At 34.2% G+C, this 17,993-nt stretch overlaps 1 protein-coding gene across 2 annotated transcripts in view; it reads left to right on the forward strand.

Annotated features, from left to right (window-relative positions):
* Nucleotides 1–17,993, forward strand: part of nAChRalpha4 (nicotinic acetylcholine receptor alpha4) — a 647,992-nt gene that overhangs the window by 327,549 nt on the left and 302,450 nt on the right. For both annotated transcript variants that reach the window (XM_069812978.1, XM_069812979.1), the window contains exon 2: nucleotides 1,581–1,735. In XM_069812978.1, the coding sequence (XP_069669079.1) occupies nucleotides 1,581–1,735 (155 nt within the window). The remainder of the gene's footprint in view (nucleotides 1–1,580; nucleotides 1,736–17,993) is intronic.

Raw genomic sequence — 17,993 nt, forward strand, 5'->3', positions numbered from 1 at the left:
ATTATTAGTAAGGAATTTACACACGACTTATAAACGAGCTATTCATTGTATAACTATAAGACAATTAAACGTCTGTATATAGAGTTTTTACAGTTTATTTAGAGAGTATAAGATTACAAGATTGTAAGTAATTAATGCCAGAGTACAAAATTTATTAGGAGACAAGAAGGTAATAATTTTAATATCAGTTCTTTACTTAACACCTTTTAAATCTACTAAGAGCGGCAGGATGATAATTTCAAGTGAAATTATTTATTTAATCTTTATAAATGATTGATTAAATTGCAAACTTACTAGTGTTAAATTATATAACCACGTGTGGCTTACAGCTGTTTCGGTGCTCCTTCACACCATCATCAGAGCCTACCAGATCCTACGGCGTCATCTCGACTTCGCTGCCAGTTGTAGGGTGCGTTTGTATGTTGAAAAGTGGGTTCGAATAGTGTGTGTCCTGAAATTGATCTGTGTGTTGAGTATTTGATTAGGTTATGTTTTGGTGTGTCTGTATATTTCATATTGTTCTAGTGTGTTGAGTTTTTGGTTTTTGGGTTGTATGTGTAGAATTTCCATGTCTGTATTTATGCTATTGTATGTATGGTTAGTATTAGTTATGTGTTCGGCTATGTAGATGTATTGTGTCCTCTTGTTATTGCATTAATATGTTCTTTGTAGAGTGTTGGAATGATCTGCCTGTCTGTAATGCAATAACCAGAGGACACAATACATATACATATGCAGAACATATAACTAATACTAACCACACATACAATAACATAAATACAGACATGGAAATCTAACACATACAACCCAAAAACGAAAAACTCAACACACTAGAGTAATATGAAATATACAGACACACTAAAACACACCCTAATCAAATCCTCAACACACAGATCAATTTCAGAACACACACACTATTCGACTCCACTTTTCAACAGACAAACGCATCCTTACAGCAGGCAGCGAATTCTAGATGACGCCGTAGGATCTAGTAGGCTCTGATGATGGTGTGAAGGAGCACCGAAACAGCTGTAAGCCACACGTGGTTATGTAATTTAACACTAGTAAGTTTGCCATTTAATCAATAATTTATATTTAAGTGTTAAAAGTAGTGTAAGCAAGATTGAAGATTGTTAATCTTTATGTTAAACCATAGAGATTCAAGGGTTAAACCACAGTCACGAAGCTTGAGTTGATGAGGGTACTAGGAACAATAGACAGTGCCGGTACTGTTTCACATTGTATGTGATGAGACGATAGTAGCGATCCTAGTGGTTAACAACTATCTATGGATGCATATTCTTTACGTATTGAGCTTCGTGACTGTATATACTAGACTGTGGTTAAACTGCGAAGATTATTCAGAAACAATGAGATTGAGATAATAGGAGGAAATATCAAAGTATTCTGAAAAGACTTTCACTGGAGCAACTTTGCTAGTAAAAGATTCACAGGATATGATGGGAATCGAATCCCATTTCTTTCAGCAAGAATTCAGATGACTAAGCTAAGACTGAGTGCTTTATATTTTGTATAATGAACGTGAAAGATAGTCATAGACGCCGTCTTTGTTCTTGCAGAACCTGAAGAACCAAATCATGACGACGAATCTGTGGGTGGAGCAATCCTGGTACGACTACAAACTACGCTGGGAGCCCAAGGAATACGGAGGCGTGCACATGCTCCACGTCCCCTCGGACCACATCTGGAGACCGGACATTGTGCTGTATAACAAGTGAGTTAGCGCTGCTTCCCGCCCCCCCCCCCTTTCTTCGTTTATGGGTTCCAAATTAACTCTCTTCTCATGAATTTCATTAGTCTATAGACTCGAGAAGACTTTCAGGTCATATTACCCTTTCACGGCTGCTAACTACGTCATAATTTTTCTCTACATCTGCATTAAGTATATTAATAAAAGGAAGTTTGAGAAGAAGATTATGAGATTTTTCAATTGCTTGTAGAAATACGATTTTTTCCTGGTGTTTCTGGACTAATTGGTTTTCAATTTTTAGATTCGCATCGTCGAACACGCGAAATGGTTGCGTACTCAAGCATTGTCTGATGTTTTGGAATTAATTGCAGGTTCTATAATAGGGGTCTATCACCCTATATTTTTGGAACTCGGTCTTAGTAGTATTTAGTAGTATTTACTTATTTAACGTGTCCTTCAGGCCTTCTATGCCCCTCTACCAGGGGATTACAACTACAATATTAAGAATAAAATTACAATTAATATTAAATTTACAATTACAATTACAATAAAAATTAAAGTACGACAAGATTACCTGCTTAATGAAAGCTAGACAATTTATCATAGAAGTTAAGAACAAAGAATATTTTTGTATTAACTGAATTACAAATTAAACCTAGAATAACAAATTTCTATAGTGATGAAATTACCATATATTAAGATATTTTGTGATAGATTAAGAGAACTATTTACAAGAAACCATGTCTGAACGAGTCTCAATTACTGTCCAAGTGCCTAGTAAGTTTGCGTTTGAATTTAATTTTATTTCTACAGTCCCTGATGCTATCAGGTAACGAATTCCAGAGTCTTGGCAGGGTTATTGTGAAAGAGGATGAGTATGAGGAGGTGCGATGGGATGGTATTGTTAGTATTGTTTCATGGCGAGAGCGTCTTGGTTGATGACACTGCTCATGGAACCTTGCAAATAGTTCCGAAACGCCAGACAATTAGTACATAATCACTAAATTAAAAAGCTTAAAATCTTCTGAAATCATCAGGAAACTCTGAAATTTAATTTTAAAGTGTTTATTTGTTTCAAAGTTGTGATCTATCTCTAATAAGATATTATAGCTTGGAATTAAATTTTATTTACTTTGTGATTTGAATTTAATATTGAGAAGTTTATTTTCATTTCCGCGCATTCATTAATGTAAAAAAGATGTGGAAATGTTGTTAGAGTAAAATAATTCAATTTTTTTAGAAAATCGAGTGCTATATATTAAAGGACTTGAGCCTCCTAATACCACTATTTTCTTTTTTTATTATTTAGACTAATATTGCGTTTTAATTCCTCTTATAGTTACTATATTAGTAATGAGATGCGTATATTGCAATGTTATGAGTTTACTTTCGACACTTTTTCTTCTCTTGTCCTCAAAATTCTATTTAATTAAAGTTATTAAATAGGCTACGTAGACCTACAAACACGGTGAAATAAAATTATATTAAATGTTAATTAACGAAACTTAAAACAGTGAGAATAATTTAGTTATGCCCTTAGAGGAATGATACTATCAGTGCAATAATTTTGAGAAGCATAAACTGACAAATTTATAAGTTACAACAAATATTTAAGTTAAATTTTGTCTCACATTGTCTAAAGTAATAAAGAGCATCTATGGTACCAAAATATCAATAATATAGTCTCCTTAAACGTTTGATATAGCAGTTTACATAGATTATGTTTAAACTAGTTAAGTGCAAATATAAAGAAAATTGAATGTGTAACTTAATATACTGCTCCGTCGATTTAGTAGAAAGTCAAAGTTCACCTACTTGGATATAAAATGCGTCCTCTGCAATTTACATGCATAATCTCTTGGTAGAGCAATGGTATTCAATCTATAGTACACGTGGGGTAATCTCAAGGATGACGTATGTAAAAATGCTGACATATTTATTTTATTATGACCGTTGATAATTTTTGCATTATATTACTGTTTCTTCTGCAATATCAACTCTTGTTTTTCCTTGCTTCAATACCATTTTACGTTAATCATTACTATTATTATTGCATCAATAATCACTGTATAATAATAATAATAATAATAATAATAATAATAATAATAATAATAATAATGATGATGATGATGATGATGATGATCGCTAAAAGTAGCAGTACTACCACTGAATTTATTATTGCATCAATAACCACTGTATATAATAATACTTACTTACTGGCTTTTAAGGAACCCGAAGGTTCATTACCGCCCTCACATAAGCCCGCCATTGGTCCCTATCCTGAGCAAGATTAATCCAGTCCCTATCATATCCCACCTCCCTCAAATCCATTTTAATATTATCTTCCCATCTACGTCTCAGTCTCCCCAAAGATCTTTTTCCCTCCGGCCTCCCAACTAACACTCTATATCCATTTCTGAATTCGCCCATACGTGCTACCCTGCCCATCTCAAACGTCTGGATTTAATGTTCCTAATTATGTCAGGTGAAGAATACATTGCGTGCAGTTCTGCGTTGTGTGATTTTCTCCATTCTCCTTTAACTTCATCCCTTTTAGCCCCAAATATTTTCCTAAGAACCTTATTCTCAAACATCCTTAATCCCTCTTCCTCTCTCAACGTAAGAGTACAAGTTTCACAACCATACAGAACAACCGGTAATATAACTGTTTTATAAATTCTAACTTTAAGGTTTTTTGACAGCAGACTAGATGACAAAAGCTTCTCAACCGAATAATAACAAGCATTTCCCATATTTATTCTGCGTTTAATTTCGTCCCGAGTGCCATTTATATTTGTTACTGTTGCTTCAAGATATTTGAATTTTTCTTCGAAGGATAAATCTCCAATTGTTATATTTCCATTTCGTACAATGTTCTGGTTACAAGACATAATCATATACTTCGTCTTTTCGGGATTTACTTCCAAACCTATCTCTTTACTTGCTTCAAGTAAAATTTCCGTGTTTTCCCTAATCGTTTGTGGATTTTCTCCTAACATATTCACGTCATCCGCATAGACAAGAAGCTGATGTAACTCATTCAATTTCAAACCCTCTCTGTTATCCTGAACTTTCCTAATGGCATAGGCCCTATTCTAGAGCGAAGTTAAAAAGTAAAGGTGATAGTGTATCTTCTTGTTTTAGAGAACATGAATAAAGAAAAAAAACAATAATAAATTAATGAATAAATGAGTGAATTAATAAACACATAAACTTATGAATAAAAATAAGTAAATAAGTAAAAAAAATGGAAGGAAGAAATGAGTGAGTGAAGTTATGAATGAATAAATGAATGAATGGACGAGTGAATGAATGAATAAGTGAACGAGTGAACAAATGAATGAAGTAATGAATGAGCGAATGAATGAATAAATTAATTAATTGAATAATGAATGAAGGAATAAAAAAGAAATAAATGAATGAAGAAATAAATAAAGTAAAAATAAAAATAAATATTACCTTACTCTCTCCAGCAATATCCTTAATATTTGTGCGTTGAATAATATTTACTTTGTCAGAAATACTCAGACTTGAAAGTGTTTGTGACACGATGTCTTACCTATACGCGGGGGCTTTGATTCTTGTCACAACAAAACACCACGTTGTTCTATTTCTGCTTTCTTTAGACTCAAACGCTTTCTACTAAATCGACGGATCAGTGTAATTTGGCCACGTCTGTATTAGTAACACACGGTTTATTTAATTAATAGACATGATTATTTAGTTGTGAATTAATTTTTAGTTTTGTTTGAAGTATGAACTTGGTATCATTCTAAATGGGGAAGGAAGTAATAGCGAATCAATTGTTCCATTGCTAGTGATTTTATATGATTTAAACTGTCTGAAAGAACGTAGTAATGAGGAGTTTATTGTTATTCTTTCCATAATTTACGAGGCTATTTCTTTTATTTTAAAATCCGTCCCCTATTTAACTCCGGATGTATTCAAAAATTGCCTCATTGTGGTCACACTCATTGTTTCCATATATCTTGTCTCCCTACTTTGAACATCAGATACCACTGAGGTCTCAGACGATGATGTCCGTAAAGCAATATACTTTATTAGGGACTAGACGGCAATTCGGAAGGCGGACGGCTACTAGATGCGCCGTAGCCTGTATGGCATGTGACGTCACAAGCTTGAACAGGAGAACCAATCAGAATCAGTCAGTAACAAGTGCTTCTCGAGTTACTTTGTTCACGTGTGAGTGTTTTAAAACATCGAATAAGTAAAACTAATATATACTGTGTGTGTAAGATAAATAAATGGAAGGAGATACTATAAAAAGACAAGTACTGCACAGGCAGGCGCGGGAAATAGTGTTTAAGGTGTATAATTATTTTAAAAACATTAACGAGCGGACCTCTGCCGGGCATCATGGTGCTGGCCGCAACGTTGCCAACGCGCAGGAGACGACTGCAGAAGCATGTGGTGTGGGTTTGCGAACCGTGCAAGGAATTGTTAGTGAAGGAAACAAATCTTTTAATGTGAGCGGAACTGCCACGTTTCGTTCTCGTGGAAAACATCCTCGTCGTGAAAAAAACAGTCTCTGAATTAGATGATTTTAATAAAAGTGTGCTGAGACGTGCAGTATTAGATATGTACCTTCGAGAAACCGACTCTGAAGAATCTGACGGGACTGATGAGGGAATCAGCGACTTCGATTAAAACCGGGTACTGAATATTTATTAAATCCTAATTTATATTAAATGTGACCGAAATGTGGCAATATAACATGGTACTCGTAGTTATTGTTTTAGGGTATTTAATTAGCTAAAATAATTTGCGCCTAGAAATAGACCTAAATACAATTTCTACTTAAATAGTGTATCATTTTTTCTAGTAATACACCGTATACATTTCGTATTAAAACTGTGATAACATAATAATCATAATAGTAATAATAATAATAATAATAGTAATAATAATAATAATAGTAATAATAATAATACCGCACATAAAAATCTTAAAACTTGGTATAAGCATTATTAATAGAACGTAAGATTTGATAATGTTTTGATAAAAGGTTTGTCATGCTTGCAGTAATCAACGGCTAAGGTCATTATTGTCTTTTTAAAATTGAAATTCTCTCCTCAGCTACTTGTATTGCGCGCGCGCGTGAAGTACGATGTGGCAATGCTGTACATTGCCTTTCTCTCATTATCTGTCTCTCTCGACGCAAACGCTAGCAGCCGACCGCCTTCCGAACTGGCGTCTAGTTCTAGTGAGCAGTGGCTAGCAATATTTTTGTGAAACCATATTTAAAAAATTGGGTAAAATCTACTTCTAAGTCCACCGCCCGGACATATCAGAGCTCATTGCTAACATGCTTACCACTCGATAGGTTTCTTTTTGCAAGCTGTATAATCTACAATTCCGATTTCAATTCTTGTGTCTCGACAGGAAGAAGCATTACAATGACGTCACAGAGAATTTATCCTTTCCTAACAGTTCACACTTCATTTGTTTCATTCAGCGGTACAGTGCCAACATATTTTCGTTGTATAGTCCAGTTTTTATAAAGGAGGTGTAAATTTATTTCTCGTATTCACTATATCGAATTGTTTATTTGTTTTAGGTTCAGGTTGGCATCAAGGTATCTATGTGAAATGTTTATCTATTTATATACCAGATCAAAATCATGAAGTTATATAAAAGTCAATAGGTTTTCAATATAGAACATAATTTGTGTTAATTATTTGCAGTTTTGAAATACGTATGCGGATACAGAATGTAAAATAAAATTAAATTTTGGAATGAACCATGAAAATCAATTAGATGTTCTTATTCCGAGCATCGTACCTTACCATAACAGCAATATGTAATAAAATAATACAAAAATTAAATCGATTAATGTCTGAAAATATCTTACTTGAGCAACAATAAATGTCTCGATTTTAATTAGTGACATTAATGACATGTTTTTTAAAAGGCATGGCAAATTTAAAAGATTCTAACTTATTATTCAATGCCAGTATACTTCCAAAACAGTGCAGTTAGAAATATTGTCTTTTGGAGAGATTATTACCGATTCTTGCATTTTAATTATACAATGCTGCAAGTTAGTTCGAAGTAAAAAGTTTAAAATAATAAAAGTTACTACTTACAATTTTTTTTTCGCAAATAATCTTCTTTAACTACCCAAATTTGAGTGTTGATATATTGGACTAAGTCCACGTTAAATAATCCAAGGAACACACCCCCGTAATATTAAATACTCATTCATTTAGTGTCCTGTCCAAGGGCAGGTCTTTCACTGCAAATCCAGCTTTATCCAATCTTACCTATTTTTTACCTTCCTCTTTGTATTAAATATTGAATGTAATAAATGTATTTGTTCATGATGTATTTATTCACTTATTTATTTACTTATTTATTTTTATTTAATTATTCATTCATTCTTTTTTATTTCGTTTTTTCTTTACTTATTTATATTTATTTAATTCATTCATTCATTCATTCATTCATTCATTCATTCATTCATTCATTCATTCATTCATTTTTCATTTATTTATTTTTTGTTTACTTATTTATACTTACTTACTTACTGGCTTTTAAGGAACCCGAAGGTTCATTGCCGCCCTCACATAAGCCCGCCATTGGCCCCTATCCTGAGCAAGATCAATCCAGTCTCTATCATCATATCCCACCTCCCTCAAATCCATTTTAATATTATATTCCCATCTAAGTCTCGGCCTCCCCAAAGGTCTTTTTCCCTCCGGCCTCCCAACTAACACTCTATATGCATTTCTGGATTCGCCCGTACGTGCTACATGTCCTGGCCATCTCAAACGTCTGGATTTAATGTTCCTAATTATGTCAGGTGAAGAATACCATGCGTGCAGTTCTGTGTTATGTAACTTTCTCCATTCTCCTGTAACTTCATCCCTTTTAGCCCCAAATATTTTGCTAAGCACTTTATTCTCAAACATCTTTAACCTATGTTCCTCTCTCAAAGTGATAGTCCAAATTTCACAACCATAAAGAACAACCGGTAATATAACTGTTTTATAAATTCTAACTTTAAGATATTTTGACAGCAGACTGTATGATAAAAGCTTCTCAACCGAATAATAACAGGCATTTCCCATATTTATTCTGTGTTTAATTTCCTCCCGAGTATCGTTTGTATTTCTTACTGTTGCTCCCAGGTAATTGAATTCTTCCTCCTCTTCAAAGGATAAATTTCCAATTTTTATATTTCCATTTCTTACAATATTCTGGTCACGAGACATAATCATATACTCTGTCTTGTAATTTCTATTTAGCCTATGTATATTTAGTAGTTATTATATTATAACTAGGCCTGTGACATTAGAGCATATGTACAGTGAAAGAAAGTCAACTCTAATGATATACACAGAGTACGCAGCACCGCTGCGTCTTGTACAGTACAGTCTGCAGAAGAGAATAATACACACATCCCTCTGTATTACTTTCTACCTTTATTGAACTTCATTTCAACTATCAGAAAATTCCATTCAACACATGTTGGGTTAGATTTATTGTCTATAGCGTGTTTAGTTTGTAATTACAGTGAACAATTCAATTCAATTCAATTTATTTGGCCATTAGACATAGAGTTTTAGGCTTCGTCAGAATACATTGAAAAAAATACATATAAATACATTTACAAAAACACTAATAACGACCTAGTAATTCAGTTATACGATAAACACGCACCCTTGAAAACCAGACGAGTTGGTAGACGCTCTGCGCCTTGGATGTGCGATGCCATAAAATTACTCATGACAGACAGAGACACTGCTTATCGTAAATACAGACGGAGCAAGGACGAATTAGATTTTAATACTTACAAAGTTTTAAGAAATAAATGTAATCAAGCAGTAAGAAATGCTAAATTACGCCATGCACATTCCCTTATTATACCTTCGGTCAGTGCGAAAGAATTGTGGCGTAACCTTAATAACCTGGGTCTAACAAAAGCAAAGCCTCGGGTAGATAACATCAACTTGTCACTCAATAGTCTAAATGAACATTTCGTCACTGCTCCACCTGAACCATTACATAAAAAAGAGACTCTTGAATTTCTCAGATCTTACCCCCAACCTGTATGGGATAAATTCTTCTTTAAATACATTAACCCGACTGACGTAATGAAGACGCTGCGATGTATGAAATCTAAAGCCCAAGGTGTAGACAATATAAATATCACTCTCCTGTATAAAATAATAGATGTGATCCTGCCGACCGTCACCCATATATTCAATGCATCTATTATGACTGGGTCCTACCCCTCACTCTGGAAAATGGCATTAGTGAAACCTTTACCTAAATCTAACACACCTTCTACAGTAAACCAATACAAACCGATATCAATTCTTCCCACTCTTTCAAAAGCATTAGAACATATTGTACACGGACAACTTACGAACTATCTCGACGAACACAAACTCCTCGATGACTATCAATCGGGTTTTAGGCATGGACACAGCACTACTACAGCCCTACTTAAAGTGACCGAGGACATCCGTGAAGCTATGGATAGGGGTGAAGTAACGGCACTAACTCTTCTCGATTTCAGCAATGCCTTTGGGTCTGTTGATATCGACTTGCTTCTTGCAAAGATGAAGGCTTTGCACCTGTCAGACAATACCTTGAGCTGGATGGACTCCTACCTACGGGACCGCCAACAGTGTGTTTCACTTGATAATCAATTCTCCCAATGGCGATACACAAAGGCGGGAGTGCCGCAGGGCTCGTATTAGGACCACTACTTTTCTCTATCTACATTAATGACGTATCAAAGAACTTACAGTACTGCCGATATCATCTCTATGCCGACGACCTACAACTTTACATACATTCCAGACCCAATACGATCAATGAATCGATTGACAAGTTAAATTGTGACCTAGCCACTGTCTCCACTTGGGCGGCCAATTTCGGACTCGCACTTAATCCAAGTAAGACTCAAGCCATAATTATTGGACATAAGCGTTTAGTTAACTCCCTTAATAACAGTAATCTTTCCGTTGTTACCCTTAACAACACGCTAATCCCTTATTCATCTGTCGTAAAAAAACTTGGCTTCTTTTTTGATAATAATCTAAGTTGGAATTTTCAAGTTAAAGAAACGATAAAAAAAATCTGTTCCTCCTTTCACTCTTTGAGTCGTTTGAGAAACTTCTTGCCCCAGCAACTAAAACTTACCCTAGTACAAACCCTAGTAATGCCGCACTTCGATTATTGTGACGTTTTGTTAAGTGATCTAAGTTCTGAACTGTCAGTCAAGTTACAGCGAGCTCAGAATATGTGCATCAGATACGTGTGCAACATCCGACGATATGATCACATATCACCGTCCTTCGCAAGTCTCTCGTGGCTCCGACTTAAAGAACGCAGAACTTTACACTCTTTGTCTTTACTCTTTCGAATTCTGCACACCTCAACACCAAATTACCTTTCGTCTCGTTTCTCTTATCTATACTCTAACCACGACGTAAATACCAGATCACTTATCTGTGGCACGCTAAATATACCTCTTCATAGAACATCTTGTTATTCCTCATCTTTTACAATATCCACCTCGCGTCAATGGAATTCCTTGTCACAAAGTATTAGGGGCTGCAAGACAACAAACACCTTTAAGAACAGCTTAAAAGATAACCTTATTAGCATTTCACTCCAATCATACTGATTTAAAATATTACAGACTACACTGTTGCTTTTTTTCTTTAGACATCATCCTGATTGTGCTGCATTTTCAAAATTGTCTCATAATAATCTCTTTCTATTATCTAATATAATTTGAAATATATTAACATTCTATGTATTTTAGTTTAATTCTGCTACACAGTTTATTTCAGTGTTTAATTAATAGTTCATAGTATTTTGTTGTTTAATTCGTAAATAACTCTTGTATACATGTAACTCTCATCTAAATCAAATTGTTGAATTCTTTGTAAGTTCATGCATATGTATATACACTTTTTGCTGGTTGTGTGGAAGAGAAGGCCTTACGGCCTTAACTCTGCCAGCTAAAATAAATCATTATTATTATTATTATTATTATTATTATTATTATTATTATTATTATTATTATTATAACAGAAACAGTAAAATTTAAGTAATACAATGAAAACATGTAATAATTTTAAACTTTTAAATTGTAGAAAACTAACTAAATTGCAATTGAAACTTATTTATTAAAATACAATGTCATACAAATTTGTGTTGAAAAACTCAGCAACAGAATAAAAGGGATTATTTAATGACCAATTGTTAAATCTAGTTTTGAAACTATTGAGTGGTAATTTATAATATTGACTTGGGAGCTTATTATATAATTTCATCCCCATAATTAAAAAGTTTGTATTGCTCTTGTGTAACCTACAATATGGAATATTAATTTGTTCAGTATTTCTAATTTCATGATCATGTATATTGGCAAGATGCATTCTCAAAGTTTCGAAAGCGAATGAGTGTCTAGTACTGTCTAGTATGGGTTTGAATGCAGAAAAACTGCGAAACGACAGTTGCATATATGAAATATTTGACATCCAAATTTTCTGCAGTGTGTTTGTCACTCGGCAGAATATTAGCTACTTGACAGGGTAAACTGTGATGTTTACCATCTTTCTATATGTTGTTTTCAACGTAGTTACTGCCTTTAACATATAGGATGCTGCAACGGTAACAATCAAAAGTCCTTTGTCATACTATATACCTACCTGATGGCCATAATTGCATATTGAAAAACCCCCACATATTGTAGAATTGTTCACAGCATTTTGATCATCACATGACAGTAGGTATGATCCAGCAGTCTTTTCCGGATCCAGACCCCCAACAATCACATTAACTACATGCCGCCCAACAGCATCTGTCGTCTCATCAATTGACACCCATATATGTTGGTTTGTTAGTTTATCTCTGACCTCATGTGTTGTAAATTTTCTCGACATAATACTTCCGTAACGTAGTCTGATGTGGAATTTCTCTTCTAGTATATTTCTATAAAAACTCGCGGAACGCCGTATTTGCGAGTTTATTAAATAGTATGTCGGCAGGTATATGCCTTGCACAATATGTCTTCATAAAATGTTGAATTTGACTTAGGGTCCTTCCGCACATTTCCTTGTTCCAGCCGTTTATGTGTCACTGTACTTACGTGCCTTTGAACATTATATTCCTTGTTTCTAGCAGACGTAATTCTGACATTGCAAAGTTTACAATACATATTGCAATTTAGAATGCACCATACTGTGAAACTAAATATTCTAGTTTCCAAAACGGGTTTCTTTCTGTCTGAGCCATACTGCGGAGCGCACCACACTTAACGACAGTTTGTATTATACTTGAATGAACTGTACCGCGGCGTTGTGTAGTCTCCGTACACACATACACTTGCGTACTCTATGTCTATCTTGTAGTGAATTGGTTTCTTTCACTGTAAACATGCTCCAATGTCACAGGCCTAATTATAACTTATTTATATTATTTATTTAGTTATTTTTATGTATATATTTATTCGTTTACCTATGTGTGTATGTATGTATGTATGTATATATATATGTATGTATATATATATATATATATATATATATATATATATATATTTGTTTATTGGCGGCCGGGTAGCTCAGTTGGTAGAGCAGCTGGCTACGGACTGGAAAGTCCGGGATTCGATCCCAATTTGTGACGGGATTTTTCTCGTTGCCAAACTTCCAGAATAGTCCCGAGGTTCACTCAGCCTCCTATAAAATTGAGTACCGGGTCTTTCCCGGAGGTAAAAGGCGGTCGGAGCGTGGTGCCGACCACACCACCTCATTCTAGAACCGATGTCATGGAAAGCATGACACTCTACCTCCATACCCCCCAAGTGCCTTCATGGCGTGTGACGGGGATACCTTTACATTCATTTATTTATTTATTTATTTATTTATTTATTCGTTAACTCGGTCATTCATTCATTCATTCATTCATTCATTCTTCATTTATTTTTTTGTTTACTTATTTATATTTAAATTATTTATTTATTTTTATGTATATATTTATTCGTTTACTTATGTTAATATTTGTTTATTTATATATTTATTTGTTTATGTCTTTATTTAGTTGTTTAATGTACGTATATATTTTATTTATTTATTTATTTATTGGCGGCCGGATAGCTCAGTTGGTAGAGCAAGTGGCTACGGACTGGAAGGTCCGGGATTCGATCCCAAGTGGTGAAGGGATTTTTCTCCAGAATAGTCCCGAGGTTCACTCAGCCTCCTATAAAATTGAGTACCGGGTCTTTCCCGGGGGTAAAAGGCGGTCGGAGCGTGGTGCCGACCACACCACCTCATTCTAGTGCCGAGGTCACGGAAAGCATGAGACTCTACCTCCATGCCCCCCAAGTGCCTTCATGGCGTGTGGCGGGGATACATTTATTTATTTACTTCATACTTATTTATTTTTACTCACTTATTTACTTATTTATTTACTTATTTACTTACTCATATACTTACTTATTTATTTACTTACTTATTTACTTACTTATATACTTATTTACTTACTCATATACTTACTTATGTACTTACTTATTTACGTGTTTATTTACTTACTTATTTATTTACTTATTTACTTACTCATATACTTCCTTATTTACTTACTTATTTACTTATTTATTTATATTTATTTATTTATTTATTTATTTATTTATTTATTTATTTATTTATTTATTTATTTATTTATTTATTTATTCATTCATTCAGCTACTTCACAATGCAGTATAAACTTTGGAATTACGTACTTGTTAATTGTTTTTACAGTCATACTCAGTACATTTGTGCGCAAGTCACAATTTACGACTAGGTCTATCAGAAATAACAGTGTTTTACGTTAATATTTATACGCAAATCTTAATAGACCAAACAGTATTATACATTACTTACCCTGCTCTGAAAGAAAGTAATGGCTGTAATCTAACAAAATGCTTTTTGCCTCAGGTAGCAACTTTCATAACCGTGTAGATTTGTTCAAATTGTTGAAATCTGACTCTCTCGGACATGTCGGAGATGACGGTTACTCCCCGAGGAGGACTCGTAAAAAAATTCCCGCTCTCTGCTGTCAGTTCCTTTCCTCACTTCACTCCTAATTCTCCCTAACACTCACCCTCCAACATATAACTCCATCCCCGACTTCTATAATTCCATCTGTTCCTGTATTTCAACTCTGTCTCCACGGCTTCCGAAATTCCTTACTTCTTCACCTAGATGAAAATATGTACTCCATATCTTCTAACAGGGCAAATATCTACTGTTATTTTATATCGCGGTTGTGTTGTCATAAAGTTACTCATTTACATCGTAACGAATTATTGAGGGACTAAATCGTCTCTGCTCTCCTTGTTTCTGAGGAAAAGGAAACCAATAGAACAGAGAACAAACAATCTATATATAATTTGAACTGGTAATGGAAATTACGGAAAAACGGCTGACGGATTTTAACGAATGACCAGTAATTTTGAAGCTAGGCATTCAAGGATTTTCAGAAAATAGTAACTTTCAGTGAAGCGTTAGTTTTCCCAAATAACTTTCCTATTTTCCAAAAATCCATCTTTCGTCAGTTTTGAGAGCTAATTGCATTTCAGAATAAAACAAAACACACACTACAATAAACAATAGGCTATTACATGAAGGCCATGACCTGCAGGATTCCTGACATATTTAGAGTTCAAATTCAATTGGTTATTAAAAACTTCAAGATACACTAAAAATAATTTACAGGTCTGATTCTGCGGTGTGTAATTTTCTGAGTACAGCTGTGTATTGGATATTAAAATCTACAAAATTTGAGGTGGTTTGATGTCATTATTACCATTAGAAATGAAATATTATTATAGTTTATGCCATGATGTGATTATTTTTCATTAATTATACATATTATTGATATATTAATGGCATGAAAGTGAAACGTTTTGGGATTATATAAGTAGATGTAGAGAATATTTTAAATTAGATCTTCATTTCTGTAATTTACTGAGTGGCGGCTATTATATATACAGAATGTTTCAAAAATACGGGGCATAATTTCGGGTATGTATTTCCCACATGTAGACAATCAAAATAGTTCATTACAACATGTGTCCGGAAATGCTTCATTTCCGAGTTATGGCCTTCACAACATTGAAATTCACCGGAACGTTTTTCTTTCCGCAGGTCGTTGTCATTACAGAAGATGTTGAAAATGTCCACCTCCTGCTTGAATACAGACCTCACATCGATGTCTCATTGACCTGCAAACACGATCCCAAACTCCAGGAGTATTGCGTATGTCCTCAGATATGATAAGGATACAATTGATACTCTTTCAACAGTCTCCAGACAGTCGTATGAGGAACATTGACTTACAACGCTACCCTTCGTGTGCATCGGAGTCATGTTCACAGCCTCCCCTCCAGAATCTCCTCCTGTACTTCTGGAGTTGTAGATCTTGGTCGTCCCCTTCCCAAACCAGGAGAGTTAAATTTTCCATACTCGCACAGACGGTAACGGAGACGCACAAATGTCTTCCGATCTGGACATTGTCGCTGTGGGTACCTCTCCTGGTACAAACGACGAGCCAGCGCAGCATTGCCGTCCGCCTTACCGTACATGAAGTGTATCTCTGCCAGCTCTTGATTTGAATACATGTCGCACAGTCTAACGCCTACACAATACTGAATGTAACCTTCATACTCGGAATGAACTGTCCTCTTAATGTCTCCTTTGACGGCAACGACCTGCGGAAAGAAAAACGTTCCGGTGAATTTCAATGTTGTGAAGGCCATAACTCGGAAATAAAGCATTTCCGGACACATGTTGTAATGAACTATTTTGATTGTCTACATGTGGGAAATACATACCTGAAATTATGCACCGTATTTTTGAAACATATATATATATATATATATATATAAAAGATAACATTGTTATTAAAAAACAAATATTTTTATAGTTATTTATCAATTGGGGTTGAGTCTTTTTCGTACATAATGGCGGTGTGATGTAGATATTTATATGCGTGATTCTCTTCAGTATTGGCTCGAGAGAGCGCAAAAATTAGAGTTCCTAAGGAAAGACCAAAATATATTACTTACTGATAAAATAAGAGGCCTACAAAATTTTGTAGTCTCCCGATCATTTCAGCAAGACCTCTTAGCAAGATAAAATGATTTTACCCTCTACATTTCAAGCTCTACATGCAGCAGCTATACCAAGATGCTATGTCTATTGCTCGAAAGCATAGCAAACCTGACCTTTTTTTATCTTTCACCTACAATCCACAATGACCTGAAATAACTACTGCTTTACTCCCACATGAAAAACCCACTGATCGTTCTGACATTGTTACTTGCGTTTTCGCGTTGAAACTAAAAAACTGACGGTGGATAGCTTCAAAAAAATATTTGGCAATAAAAAAAAAACATTCAGAGGGAGTGTGTTTCATTATTATGGAAGATAACAACTTTCAAAATGTCTGATATTCTTCATTGAAAATAATCTGAAAATTTTTATTTGAACGTCTAATGAACTTAATTTGCAGCATTTGCTGCACAAAGCCACTAGCAATATTATATTCTGCTTAAAAAATTATGTATTACGATACTTCTTTATTAAAACAAAATAAATCTGGAGTAATAATTGAATTTTTGTCTATCTTTGATAGGGTGACCAGATTAACATCGATAAAAAAGAGAACACAGAGATTAAAAAACGAGGACATTGTTCGAAAAAAGAAGACAGAAAATATGTACTTAGATTTAGGCTTTGGCTTGTATTATACTTTAAATTACGTCAATATCTATTTTATGACAAAATATTTACAGTAGAGATTTAGGCTTATACGACTATCATACTTAAAAGTGTGTAATATCTATTTTATTACAAAATAATTATGACAAACGTTAATAATAATAATAATAATATTGATAATGATGGTGATGATTTTACAGTTAATTAAAATATGAAAGTCAAGGGAAATATAATATTAAAGAGGACAGAAAATGTCTATTTAGATTTAAACTTAGCCCTATATTATACTTAAAATGATGTCAATATCTGTTTTATTATAGCAGACTTATGATAAAACTTAATAATATAATTATTTTACAGTTACCTACAAATGAAAGCAACGAACATAACAAGTAGAAGCAAGGAGAGTTGTGATCAGTGGCAAAGAGTATATTCCATCGATGCTGCTGCCATCCTCAGACAAATTAATCGAAAAAGGTGTCAAATTAGATAATTTAAAAATATCAGGCATACAAGTTACGAAAAGATGACATTTCTTG

Source organism: Periplaneta americana, chromosome 16, assembly GCF_040183065.1.
Source record: "Periplaneta americana isolate PAMFEO1 chromosome 16, P.americana_PAMFEO1_priV1, whole genome shotgun sequence".
NCBI lineage: Eukaryota > Metazoa > Arthropoda > Insecta > Blattodea > Blattidae > Periplaneta > Periplaneta americana.